The sequence below is a fragment of the Chinchilla lanigera genome, unplaced genomic scaffold (genome assembly GCF_000276665.1).
Source record: "Chinchilla lanigera isolate Chin_1 unplaced genomic scaffold, ChiLan1.0 scaffold00053, whole genome shotgun sequence".
Classification (NCBI taxonomy): domain Eukaryota; kingdom Metazoa; phylum Chordata; class Mammalia; order Rodentia; family Chinchillidae; genus Chinchilla; species Chinchilla lanigera.
In genome coordinates this window covers 3,763,583-3,777,800 of record NW_004955454.1, presented here as the reverse complement: position 1 = coordinate 3,777,800, position 14,218 = coordinate 3,763,583, and the positions used below count along the sequence as shown (strand labels likewise).

At 34.7% G+C, this 14,218-nt stretch overlaps 1 protein-coding gene across 13 annotated transcripts in view; it reads right to left on the bottom strand.

Moving 5' to 3' along the window:
* Positions 1–14,218, bottom strand: part of Erc1 (ELKS/RAB6-interacting/CAST family member 1) — a 451,367-nt gene that overhangs the window by 258,476 nt on the left and 178,673 nt on the right. For all 13 annotated transcript variants that reach the window (XM_013520186.1, XM_013520192.1, XM_005395949.2 and 10 more), the window contains 3 exons: positions 13,732–13,872; positions 12,790–12,930; positions 7,008–7,201 (listed from right to left, as the gene is read on the bottom strand). In XM_013520186.1, coding sequence (XP_013375640.1) covers positions 7,008–7,201; positions 12,790–12,930; positions 13,732–13,872 — 476 coding nt within the window. The remainder of the gene's footprint in view (positions 1–7,007; positions 7,202–12,789; positions 12,931–13,731; positions 13,873–14,218) is intronic.

The window sequence follows — 14,218 nt, the reverse complement described above, 5'->3', positions numbered from 1 at the left end:
ATGGACGTTCCAAAGAAGAAAGGAAGAGACAGACCCTGCACAACTCTGCTACCACCTAACATGTGATACCATCATTTAACGTCTCTAGGCCTCAGCCTAAGTTGTAACAAAAACTACACAAGACCCTTTTGCAGAAACACACAAACTAGAGCCATGACATAAGACATAACTAAAATTAAGAAATAAAACTATTTTAAAAATTACATTAAAAGATTGGGAAATTCTAAGAAAGGTAAGCTCTACTTGGTACATAAAAAGTCAAATAAATGAGCCTGGGACACAAAATATGAAGCAACTTTTTTAATATTTCGCCAAAAGAGAGATACAGATTATAAAAATGAGTTAAAAGTAATACAAATAGTTCAGAATGAAATGCAGTCAGTTTTGCTGCAATACAAATCTACTTTTGAAACACAGACTATATTGCACTTTCAAGAAAATATCCTACCAACTAAGAAAAGCCCAGGATCCAATGGATTCCCCACTGACTCCTGCAAGAACTTCAGGGAATATCTAATGGCAATATTCCACAAACCTTAATGAAACTGAAAGGTAAGTATTACTTTTAAAGCCATTCCTGGAGTACAACATTACTTTGATTCCAAAGCCAGACAGGTACTCAACTAAAAAACAGAGCTATAAGCCAATCACAATATAGATCCAAAAATCCTCAACAATATAAGTGGCTAATAAAAACTTTAAAAATATTTGATATTTCTGGCCATTAGAGAAGTAAAAACAAAACAAACATAAAGATTCTGTCTTACTCCAGAAAGAATGGCTCTCATCTAGAAATCAAATAACAACAAATGCTGGTGGGACTGTGGGGAAAAAGAAACCCTTTGACATTTTTGGTGGGAATGTAAACTAGTGCTTCTACTACGGTAATCAGCATGGAGATTCCTCAAGGGGGACAAAAAAAAAACTTCTAAGACTAAGAGGTTCTGTTTGACCCAGCTATTTCTCTTCTCCCTGAAAGTTAAAGACATCATATTACAGTGATACTTGCATATGTTTATAGCAGCACAATTCGTAATAGCTAAAGCTTGGAAGTAACCTAGATGCCCATCAACAGATGAACAGTTAAAGAAATGTGGCATTTATCATAATGGAGTAGTATTGTGCTACTAAAATGATACATTTGAGTCATTAGTAGGAAAGCTGATACACCTTGAGACCATCATGTTAAGTGAAATAAATCAGTCACACAAATTTAACTATCACACGATTTCTCTTATATGAGAAACTCAAAGTATAAAAAAATTAAAGAGGAAAATACAAGACAGATAATAGGAAACATGGAGATAGATCTTTTGTGATTAGAAAGTGACCAAGAAAGAGATGGGGGAGGGGTTAAAAGGAATTACAGTGTGTTATGTACATACATCAATTCCCCAGTATGAATGTTATCATTATGTACTGCAAACATAGTGATAAAAATTTTGAAAAAATAAAGTTACCCACCCACGTGCAAAAATCTTCTGTATGTGACTCTTCCAAAAGATAAAGGAATGTAATATTTTCCAGGCATCTGGGTGGGGTGAGGTGAGATAAAGGAAGAAAGAGGACTAAAACAATATTAAACAATATTAGTAGAACTGAAACCTGTGTGAACATATACGAAATAATGGCATAGCAGAATGAACTCCAAGTGATTTAACTGGTACCTTCATATTACTGCCTCTTTTTTGTGCGTATGTGTTGGAAACAGAACCCAGGAGCTTCACTGTGAACTGTATCTCCAGCTCTCCCCTTTTTTAGATCGAGACAGGGTCTGGCTAACCGCCTATGTTGCCCAGGATGTGCTTGAACTTGCCATCCTCCTGCTTCAGCTTGCCAAATTCTTGGTATTATAGATGTACTCCACCATGTCCAGCACAACTGCTGTCTTATTTTAATTAAGAACCAAAACAAGCATACTGAGGGATACCATTCCTGACTTGTAAGGAAAATACACACACATACATGAAATTCAGAAAGCATTAGACAAAAAAGGCCAAATTTTGATCAGAGCCCTTATTTTGCTTCTGCTTCTGCTTCTGATAATTGCAATTTTTATTTCACTTATCAAAGATCCTTTATTTTTCAAAGTGATTGTTTCTTTTATGGGGGGGATAAATAATTATGTGGCTAGCTACAGTAGACTGAATGCTTTTGGCTGCAAAAAACAGTAAATCTTTTTTTTTTGGTTTTTTCTCCGGTACCGGGAACTGAACTCACGACCTTGCGCTTGCCAGGCAGGCGCTTTTTGCCGCTGAGCTAAATCCCCAGCCCCAAAAAACAGTAAATCTTGATTCAAAATTTCTTAAATATAAGAAAATGCACTATCTCACATACTGACAAGTGTAGAGACAAAAGCTTGAGAAATAGTTCCTCTAATCCATGTCTCTCTGAGGTTTTCTTGACTCTGTCACCTTCTGGATGTGGCTTAACCACAGGCTGATAGAGAATAGCTTCAACAATTCTGGGCATCACATCCAGACATAAAAACATTTAGGAGAAAGTGGTCACTTTTCTTCTTTCAAGTCTTTTTCATGCAAGAATTACTCCCAGAAGCTTCTCTGTTTTTTCAAATCACTCATGCATTATATGTCAATGCATAACTATTACCAGAAAAACAGTTATCCTGATTGTCTTAATGATTTAGGATCTGCTCCTGGAAGCAGAAAATTACACAAACTTGGTGTTGTTAGGATAAACAAGAAAATGAGTGTTTTACCGGTATAATCTATTCTAGTCTGAACTCCAAGTTAAAGAGGAAAAAACAAGCAAACAAACAAACAAAAAAAGAAACCAGAAAACTACAAGCTTCAGCAAAAGAAAGAAGGTAAATACGAGACACAAAATCAATCTACAAAGTTATCCTCAGATCTGTGATATCTGGAGTTAGGAGATTTACTGTAAAGGGATATTTCCAGAGGTGAAGAAAGTCTGAAAAAATACTATCAGAATTTTATCATTACTCTTGTCTCCAGATATCTTAAACACTATGCCAGAGAAACGACTATTCTTTACAAATCTAAATAGAAATTCTAATATGCAGATTTTAAGACTATTCTTTATAAATCTAAATAGAAATTCTAATATGCAGATTTTTAAGACTAATTCTCAAGTATATTCAGGGTTCCTGAAGCTAATCTAAGTCTTTTGGGGAAATTTTGAACTGTGATTTCTTCTATGTAGCCTATCCACAGCCATGAGATAATGGCCTTCTTGAAATATTCAGTCATCTTCATCTACATACAGTACAAGAATCTTGTTGGTGTACTTAATGCCTCTAATCAGTTTAAGTAGGAGAGGTTATCCAAATAACCTGAGTGTGAACAACTCAATTCTTTAGAAGGTATTGGAAATAGAGCTGAAGTTGCCCCAAGAGACAAAAGAAATTCTTCCTATGTACTACAGCTTTCATTTCTTCCTATGTAGTTCCACTCCGCTCATGATCTTCCCTTCCTAACAGTCTGCCACTAGATTTCAGACTTGCTTAGCTGGCAAGTGTGAAAGACCATTTCTTATAATAAACTTCTCAACACATATGTATGTTTCTGTGTATATATGTATTCTATTAGCTTTGTCTCTCTTGTTGCAGTCTGATATATACCACAGTAAGGAATGTGAATTTAGAAGTAATTAGACTTAATTAGGAAAAATATTTTATATCTACAGGTGTGTAAGTGTGCTTACCTAATACTCTTTTTAAAATTGACCTACTGGTCAAGGACTGATATAACACTGTAACACTAAATTAAGAGTTTTTTTTTTTTTTTTTTTTTGGTACTGGGAATCAAACACAGGACCTTATGCTTCCCAGGCAGACACTTGTGCTCTGAGCTATATCCCCAGCCCCAAGACAGCGGTATAATACTAAACCATCTTCTGGCAGGAACTACTATTTTATGTCAGAATCAACACTTATTAATGAAAGGACTATGCATTTATTTCTCTAGACCACAAAGAATAGGTCTGGAAAATTTTATTGGTATACTCTAAACCTTTTAATCAAGTGGAGATCCTTGCTATAAGTACTATAAGTTAGAAAAAATAAGAATTTCTTCTGTGTAATGACTATAAGTTTATTTTTACTTTTTCACTTAGAAGAATGTTGACCATTACTTAGAAATGAATTCTACATGCTGAAGTATAATACAGCACTACAGTTTTATCAGGTAAGGGGCTACTTAAAAGGGATTCCAACATAAGAACAATCACATAAAAGATGAGCTAGAAACTAAGACTAAAACAGATACAAACAGCAATATAGAACCTTGCCAAAAAGAACATGTACAAACTTACTGATTTTATCCAGAAGCAGGGTACCTAATCTGTGTAGTTCAACTTGATGTATAACCAGCTGTTCTTTACTTCTGATCAAGCAAAATTCCCAGCAAGCCCCAGCAGTAGCAAATGCAGCAGCCAGCAATTTATTGCAGCATAAGACTGTAGCTTACATAACACTTACTTTCCCAGGAAGTCCCAAACAAACCCCCCTGATGATGCAGGGACAGAAATCTGGTGTGGAGGGTACAATTTGCGGGAGACTTGCTCTCTGAGAAACAGCATGGCCCAGGGGCAAAGGCGATACACATATAAACACAAAGACATCAAAACCTCAATGGAACAGGACCATGACAAGACAAATCAAAAGATGATGAAACTCAAAATGATAAATTATAGAGAGACAGACACCCACACATGGGAAACAATACAATGGCAACATAAGAAGCAAATGGTTAGTAAGAAACACAGCAGCCACACACATGCACCTCAGTACTAAATCTGGGGGGGAAAGCATGACAGAATCGCAGCTATCTTTCACATAGAATACACATTACTTCCTAGAATAAGCACAGCTCAATTTATAAAAATGGTATTCAAGGACTAAGTGAAATGAAAATCTACCTTAGTTTCTAAGTAAAATATACTAGTATATATAGCCACTTTTGCTTAAGAAACTGGGTCAAGATTGAGCAAAAAGATAAGTCTCATAAAGTAGGGAGTGTTCAAATAATAGTTTCCAGCAAGTCTAAAGAGAATATAACTAATCTTGGCAGAAGAAAAGAAAAAATGGAGCAAGAATTTTAAAATCCCATCCTATTAACTTGGCTCAACCGCTGGGTAATTTCAGGGATAATTTCTCTGGCTTCTGGTTTCCTCTTCCATAAAATACTGTAGGAGACCTCTTTCACAAATTATCATTCTGTTTATTTAATATCTCAATCTATGTTGCTGGGTAAGAAATGACAAAGGTGACAGCAAAAACTGAGTTAGGAAAACTTGGTTTTGCTTTTAGATTTTTGTTTTGTTTTGTTTTGTTTTTATAGGCAAGAAATTTTGTTAAATCCTGAAACAAAATTATAATGCTGTAGGATCAGAGGATAGAACTGTGTAGTGTCTTTTCCAATTTATTAAAGGTTTTATTCTGTAAAAAGAACAGATCATTTATAACTTTCTTAAAATGCCAGGAATATAGTCCCTGATAAAAGCCACCACAGTATTTGGGGTAGTTTAGATAAAAGCTCTTTGGATATAGTAGGTAAAAATTTCTCAAAAAAGCATTGGAGCCAAAAATGAATAAAAAAGGTTTTTCAAGCAAGCTGTACAGGACAGCAAGCAATAATTTCAAATGTAGACTTCTACTATTAAAAAAAAAAAAAAAAAACAACTAAAAAATGGAATTTTCTCAAGGAAATGCTCTTGTGAAATATACTTAGTAAGCTATCAGCAATAAATCAAAATTATCATTTATGTAGCACTGCAACTGATTTTAGGAACATATAAAAGCAAAAAGAGGTAGGTATTACTTTAAGAATACAAGGAAGAATGTGCATGCCAAGGAAAGGGCACAATGTAGTCTATAATCTTGAAGTTCTGGTAACTTAAAAATTCTGATTTACAGAATTTTATCCATTTTTTACCTCAAACTAGAGAGTATGAACAGAATATTAACTCTATATAAAAATTAGAAACACAAGCAGATAATGAACTCTTGTTATTCACACTTCTAGTGCAGTGAAGAACTGTGAGAGTTGGTCTTCATTGTTTTTGAAATCAAAATCCAATGGGTACATAATAGGAGGAAATAATAACTTCAAAGGAAAGTATCATGTCTATCAGGAACCTCTAAAATTTCAAAAATTAGTGAACAAATGATAGGAGTAGTCTACCACTTCCAAACCTTCAAGGACAAAAATAAATTATTTCTAGGACTCAAGGCCCAAGAAACCACAAAGATTAGTGATTTTTTTTTTTCTGTCAGTCTTTCGAGCTAACATGGCTAATTACTGGAGTTCTAATGGAAGACTTCTGAATGCACTTGTGAGTTGACATTACATATACAGTATCAAGGAAGTTAAGATACCTATGCTTGACATCCAGTACAAACAATAAAAAAATGACAAAATTCTAAGACAGCTATCTGGCAGGATCTACTCAAACACAGCCTATTCTGAATAATTTAAATTCAGAGCCACATAAAAATCACATCTGAGCCTTCTACATTATCCTTAAATGCCTCTCTTTCTTCTAATTTTGATCTATGCATTGATGTAATAGTTTTTCTCCACACTATGTATTATGAAGTCTAAAACTTCACAACCCAAAAGAGCATCAAGCTCAGCAAAACAGGTCTAGTCTACAGCAAGGATAAGGTATTACCTCTGCATACATGAGAATTGTTGCTCATTATATGCAGAAATAAATCAGAAAATTCAATTTGTATTCTCTATCAACCAGCAGACAATGCTAATTTCTGAGTAATACTTTCTCTTTTATCAATGATACTGAAGTTTGCAGTTTCTTAATTTATTTCATTCTATGTTTAGAGAATGCAACAAAAGATTTACACTGACTTAGAATAACAAGTAGGTAATACAGAAATAACAGGCATTCAAGAACCTAAACTCAGATGGAGATTATGCTGAAACAAGTGTATCTTCAAAAGTACATAGTCTTAAAACCAGGCTTTAATTTTTCTAACTCAGAGTCTCATTCAGCTTTTCTTTCCTTACCTTTCCAACTCAGCTATCTTCTTATCTTTATCATTCTTCTCATTTTCTACCTCCTTCAAGATTTCCAACAGGCGGTCAACCTCTGTCTGGGCCTTGCTGGATTCATCTTTATACCTAGAAATCTCTTTCTCCAACTGCTGTATTCGGTCACTCATCTCTGGACTGGCTCTGGCTTCCAATGTTGCCTCATGTGCCTACAAGAAAAATTGTTCAATGTCTACAGATATACATACAGTGGCAGTGAGCAATCCATGGCCTAAAGAACTATTTATGGTCCTACTGAAATAGTATCAAATAGAGATACTGAAATATGATGTCATGAAAATGCAGCTGGGTTAAGGAAATGGCTACTACCACATAGGTACCTTCCTAAAGCAAGCATTCAAAATTTTACAAGGTAACATGGGACAAACAAATGGAGTCAGAAATCAAGCACCACACTTAAAACTAAAAATAATTTTTATTTAGAACCCTTTTGTAAAAAGCACCTAAAATCATAGCAGTATTTTGGAATACAAAGCAGTTTCAACAACTTAAAATTAACTTTTGACTTCTTAATTTTCCTCCTGAATCTCTAAAGCCATGCATGTAGAATGTATTTAATGAGGGGCAAAAGCTAAGATGTTGGATTTTTCCTTACTGAATAAGCAATAAAACATACTAAATGCCTGTTTTTGAAAGAAACATTAAAAGCTATGAAGACAAATCTTAGATAAAAGTAAACCTTAGAAAACATGTTAGAAAACTCTGATGCAAAGTACACTGAATAAATAAAAATCATTTACATAAACTGTCCTAAATGTTTTATGAAAGTAGTAGTAATACTTCTAAGATTAAATGCTTTTACTAAGTGACTTTCTTTAAAACTTCTTTCCTAGAGGAAAAAAAATTTGTTTCTCTTAAATATTGGCTTTCCTAACCCTGAACTTACTTGTGAAATGTATTTGAAGAAACAAAAACTCTGCAAGTTTGGAAGGTAAAAAGAGATCATTGCTCTGTAACTGGGTGTTGTCCAACATCTAAATTCATCTGTTTCACACTGTTCTGCCAGTTTTGAAATTAAAGGTAAGAGGGAAGTTCTAGTACCAGTTAGTATTTCATGGGAAGGAGAATGCTACAGACAATTTTTAAAAACAGTATGTCTAACAGAAAAGGAGAGAAAAAGAGTATGAGGGGTAATGAGATCAGCAGCTATTTTATAGAAAGCTGATCATATTTATACATCAAAATGGGGAAAGAAACTACAAAACTACAAAAAGAAAGATAATGAAGGGGGCTGGGGATTTAGCTCAGCAGCAAAGCGCCTGCCTGGCAAACGCAAGGTCGTGAGTTTGGTTCCCGGTACCGGAAAAAAACCAAAAAAAAAAAAAAAAAAAAAAGATAATGAAGATGCAAACAAAAGCTGAAATACATGAGAAATCCCACAAAGAAAAGAGGTGATGAAATAGCCAACAAACGGTTTAAAGCAGGGTGCACAAAAAAAGACTATGTAACAAACCGAAAGGCGGCTGTTATTCAGTAACTGACAATGAGATAACTCTGATTTATAGTAATTTATTATATATATATTATTTATATTCCACAAATATAACTACTGCACATTAATGTCCTGGGCCTTCACACATGCCAATGTGCCTCACCTTAGTAAATGTCACTTGTGTAAGGAGGTCTCCTGCAACCCTGACCTAGCCTGGTCCTCTCCAATGTGCGCTTCCACATACCCTTGATTTGTTACAACCTCCTACCTGAGTGCCTACTTTTCCTGACAGAGACTACATATTCCATGAGATGAAGGGAAAGGTCTGTCCTATTTACCACTATAACCTCAGTGCCCACCAATGGTAACTCACAGAGTAGAAACTCAACTATTTTGTTGGACAAATACATATTTTCAAAGTAGTGGAATAGTTTACCTTTTATTGAAAACAGCCCATAAGCTTAAGTAGTATGGAAAATAGAGTAATTGAAAGAGGAGGAAAATCATCAGTAACTACACACGAGTGCAAGGTTAAATGCAGCCCACTAGATCATTTAGAATACCAAATGACAAACTTTAGGAATAAGATAAATCAATTAAACTATAAAGAAAGTCAAAGATATTATGAACTTTCCCATACTCACTGTATCAACAAATTCTATAGCAGATAAGTATACATCTATTTTTGTTGAGTTCACTTCGTTTTAACATGAAATTCTAAGAATATTAAGCCATTTAAAGATCGGTACAACTTTATAAAAATGAGATGAATCTCAAAAAGAGCTATTTTCCATATCACTGTTATAAACACTCCTTTGAAACAATTTCAAAATAGTTGAATATGACATTTAATTCAAGATGTAAATCTGTTTTGCCTCAATGAAACATGCTATAACATCAATATGAAAGATATTTTTAAGAGGTGTTTAATTTCATAGCTTCACTCTCTTTTCCATTTTTCTACCCTTTAAATACTCATTGTCCATTAACTTGTGTCTTGAAAATATAGTCAGTCTACATACCTTGCTTTTAGAAATATCAGAAAGTCAAAGTCACTCAGAAGCAAAAACTACAACTTAAATAAGTACAGTATCTCTCTAAAATGCCATCTCTGGACAGGAAAATGTGACCTAATGATCAACAAAAATACTTCAATAAAGGGTTAAGCTTTCCATCCTTAGGAATTACTTTACCAGAAACTGGCCACCTTTTACATTATTAAATACACAGACACTGAAGACAAGGATTTTGATTTTCTGTATTCCGTATTTGTTACATGAAGACATAAACGATTATAGAATGATGTCAATAATCGTATCTGTGTACAAATAATCATTTTCACATAATATATTTAATGAGAAAGGAAAAACTAAGATGGGGTCTTAATAACGTTAAAACATATTGGTTTCTTAGAATGATTTTTGAAGTACAGTAAAAGAGTAAATATATGTACTGAAGAAAAATGATGCATGGGGCCTGGGGATTTAGCTCAGCGGCAAAAGCGCCTGCCTGGCAAGCGCAAGGTCATGAGTTCGGTTCCCGGTACCAGAGAAAAACCAAAAAAAAAAAAAGAAAAATGATGCAAAATACACTGACAAAAGAGGCTTTATGGAAGCAACAGCAATACTTTTAGGATTAAGTCCTTTAATACTTTCTTCTGTCTCAGGTCTAATCTGGTGAAAATCCAGTTGATAAGCATGGCCTTTAAAGGAGATTCTGTTGGCAGGCATGGATTTTAAATGTGTTGGCAAAATTCTACCCGAAATTAGTATTATAAGCCACATCAGGGGCTGGGGATTTAGCTCAGTGGCACAGCGCCTGCCTGGCAAGCGCGAGGTTGTGCATTCAATCCCCGGTACCGGAAAATAAAAACTAAAAAAAAAAAGTCACACTGTAAAAGCAAGAGAAGATGCACACAATGAATTAACCCAAGGGAAGAAAACAAAGCAAAAATAAAAAAACTACAAACCTCTTTTAAAGTTTGGGGAAGAATTTTGATTTTATAGAAACTTCCCTACCTTTGTATTTACCCCAAAATAGTTTAAGAGTCAACAAAAAAGTTGAGCTTTGATTTGAGGAAGAGACAGATAAAGAAGCCAGGTGTTTTTACTTTTTATAATTAAAAAAAGTCACTGATGGAAAATATGAATATATGAACCAGGTTTTTATGATACCTTGTAGACACATACTCATTGGCTTAGATGAGTAGCTAACTACAACTGCAGGATACTAAAAGGAGAAGAGCTGGAGGAGAAAGGAAAAGTAGAAGGAAATGGTTTATGTACAGGATAAGCAAGCAATAGAAAAATAAAAGGCTAAAGTGAAGTTACTTAAAAAGCTCATGTAAAAAACAAGAGTTTAGAAACATTTTTAAAGTAGTTAGCATTTTTTAAAAATTCTCATAACTCAAAAATTGAGTTTGCACCTTTTCCTTAATAATCCTGAGGATTAAGAGCTGATGCTGAAGATGCCCATACCAAAATTCAGGTGTAGGATATGAAATGTTATACTATAAATAGGTGAGAAAAGACTTCAATTATCATTACTGCAAAGCCAGGCATTTCCTACTTGCAAATTGTCAATGTTAAGAACATTCTTCTGAATAAATATAAATCAGAACACTAACCTGACACCACTCCTAACAACATCATTTGCTAATGATTTTTAGGAAAAAAAAAAATATGGCAAATAGTATCTACAGATTTGTACTATTATCTACAAATAAGCTTTAAACCAAAAAATGCCTGCTAAGGTAGAAGCAAAGAGAATAAAATTTTAGGCTTAATAACTTGCTAAAAATATTTTAGGAGGGAAGCACCAGAGCACACAGGAAAAGAGAGAGAAGTAAAGACACGGTGGCACACTCCTGGAGGCTGACGCAGGACTGTAAGTTACAGGCCAGCTTGTGAAGCACAGCAGGACCCCAGCTCTATGTGTGTGAAAGAGGGAGAGGGGAAAAGGGAGGGAAAAAGGGAGAGAAGGAAGAAGAGAGGGAAGGAGACAGGGGGAGGGAAGGAGGAAGACAGGGAGGAGAACACTAGTCCAACCTTCTTGGAGTAGGGCATAAGTAAGCTTAATACAGAAATATCATTAATGAATCTAAAAGGTACAACTGTCTAGAATAAAACACAGGAAAATACGTGAATATGAATAGGACAATAAAGCAGAAAGCTATCCACCTCTGAATTTTATATTTCTCTCATAAATCTAAATATAAAGCCTTAAATATCAGATTGTTTAAGTGTCTGACTACAGAAGTATCAAGCTACACAGAAAGATCTGAAATAAACTATAGAACGAGAATGTGAGACTGTCACACTCAGGGGAGTCTAAAAGTTAACACTAAACTTCATAGTTACCCCTTAGATTTGTAATTCTAAATACATCTTAATTTCATCTTCAATATATACATATTAAATAGAGAACTACTTCCACCCTTCTGATAAAGAACAAAAACAAAGGCAACTATAAAATCTGAATTGCTTATAACTGGAATCCTTAATCTCCAAGTAACTTTAGCATACTGATCTTCCTTTCCTTAGCTTTAGAACATCATTTTATTTTTTTGGCATTCTCTAAATGGATGATAATATATGGAAATAACAGAACTGGAACTTTCGAGATGAGGATCTGGCTCTTATCCATCAGAAGGCATATGAACTGGACCTAGTTAGCAATTCTCCAAGTTCCAGTTACAGTCCTCAAGGAATTGACAGTTTAGAGATAAAAATCTTTCCAAAATACTCTGAAAACTATAAATTACTATATTTGTTGAATACAAAGCAAAGAGATGGATAGCAAATATCTATATTACGCCTAATATTTACCAGTTTGGATAAGTATCACTGCTACCATTATCTCCTTTCAGGAAGTCTAATTTTATGAAAAGAAAAATATCAGATAGAGATTTTTATATTGTGGTCTCACATTTCATCCATAATGTATATTTTAATCTTCCTCTAATCTGTAAATTTTCTGACACTGGGAATTCTGATGAATAAAAGTATGAATGCAAAGGTGTAAATGGTAATTCAGTAACTCTATTGATAAGTTACTCCACATAAACACCTTACAGCTGGGCATGGCAGGGCACATACTATCAGTATTCAGGAGGTTGAGGCAGGAGGAGTGGGAGTTTGAGGCTAGCCTGGACTACATAGCAAGATCCTCTCCCAAAACAAAAAAACACCACTCTAGAGACATCTACTGTATTCTTATTTAAGAGTCTCATGCTCTACCGACTGAGCTAGCCGGGCGCCTTGTATTCTTATTTAAAGCAAAACAAATGAGAAAAACTTCCTGAACCTTTTTCAACTGCGACTCCATTTTCAAACATTCTTCCTTCTTCTGCTCCAGAGCAATCTCTAGTGTCTTAAGCCGTGAGTCCTTTTTCAGTCCTGAGGAAGCCAGAGAAGAAGCATGTTCTTTCAGATCCAACAGGGAAGCCTAAAAGAAGCAAGACACATCTAGAATAAATATTAATTTTTTTTTTTTGGTTTTTCTCCGGTACCAGGAATCGAACTCACAACCTTGCGCTTGCCAGGCAGGCACTTTGCCGCTGAGCTAAATCCCCAGCCCCTAGAATAAATATTAAATGAAATATTAAGAGAAGAGGAAGTGTGATGGGTCACACATAGATCATATAATATGGTAAATGTATTTAAGTAACAAAGCTTCATCTTTTAATGTTTAACTTATTATTTGAAAAATAACAAGCCCAAATTTAATAAATAAGAAAATTTAAGTGTGTGCTTAATAGCAATGAACAACTACCTTCACAGGCACACAGGAAAATTGAAATACTATCACCAGTAATCACTACATCTTACTCATGAAGTCCCACAAATGTAGTATCTCATACATGCCTATTTTGATTTTACTAATTATGTGTGGTGAGTGTAGGAGACAGACGTAGCACTTCACTGTCCCTACCATACACACATTTCTGCTGTCACTTATACAGTCCACGCTTGAGTACCTTCAAGTAATGAAAAAAAAGTGAAAATCATACAATAATGTTCGAAGTTTATGACCTTACTGGGCCACATTACTAGCTCTCTAGGGCTATATACAGTCTCCAAGCTATGACCAGGACATGCTTACCTTAAGGTATTCACCAAAACCTGTTATAAGACATTAAGAAAATCTTCCATCCAATATTTTTAAATCATTAGGCAAACAGCCACAATATATATACATACTGCAATGACTAAGCAAACCAAATAATTCCATTTTGGTGATCTTAACCTCTTTCTCTGAGAGATCGCCTTGTAATAGGCTGACTTTTTCTTTCAGGTCTTTAAGATCTTTTTTGTAGTTATCAATTTCTTCTTGCTTCTCTCGCTCATCTCTGTCCCTCTGCTCCTTTAAGCGCTCAATCGTCCGTTCCTGATAAGAAAACACAACAACATATAAATTCCTTTTTGTACTTAAACGATTAATTCTGCTTTCAGCTGGTAAAATACGAAACTTCTATTCTCTATTAAAAAAGCAACGATATGCTTTTAAAAGAGTACACTTTTAAACAATCTGTCTTTCCCACTTATCTTGCTGTTTTCATAAAGAAATGGCTTTGATTTTTTTGAATGCCAAAGTTTCTTTTCTTATACTCTCTATTACTAGATAAGACTACAGTATTGGGGCTGGGGATTTAGCTCAGTGGCACAGCGCCTGCCTGGCAAGCGCAAGGTCATGAGTTCGATTCCTGGTACTGGAAAACAAACAAACAAACAAA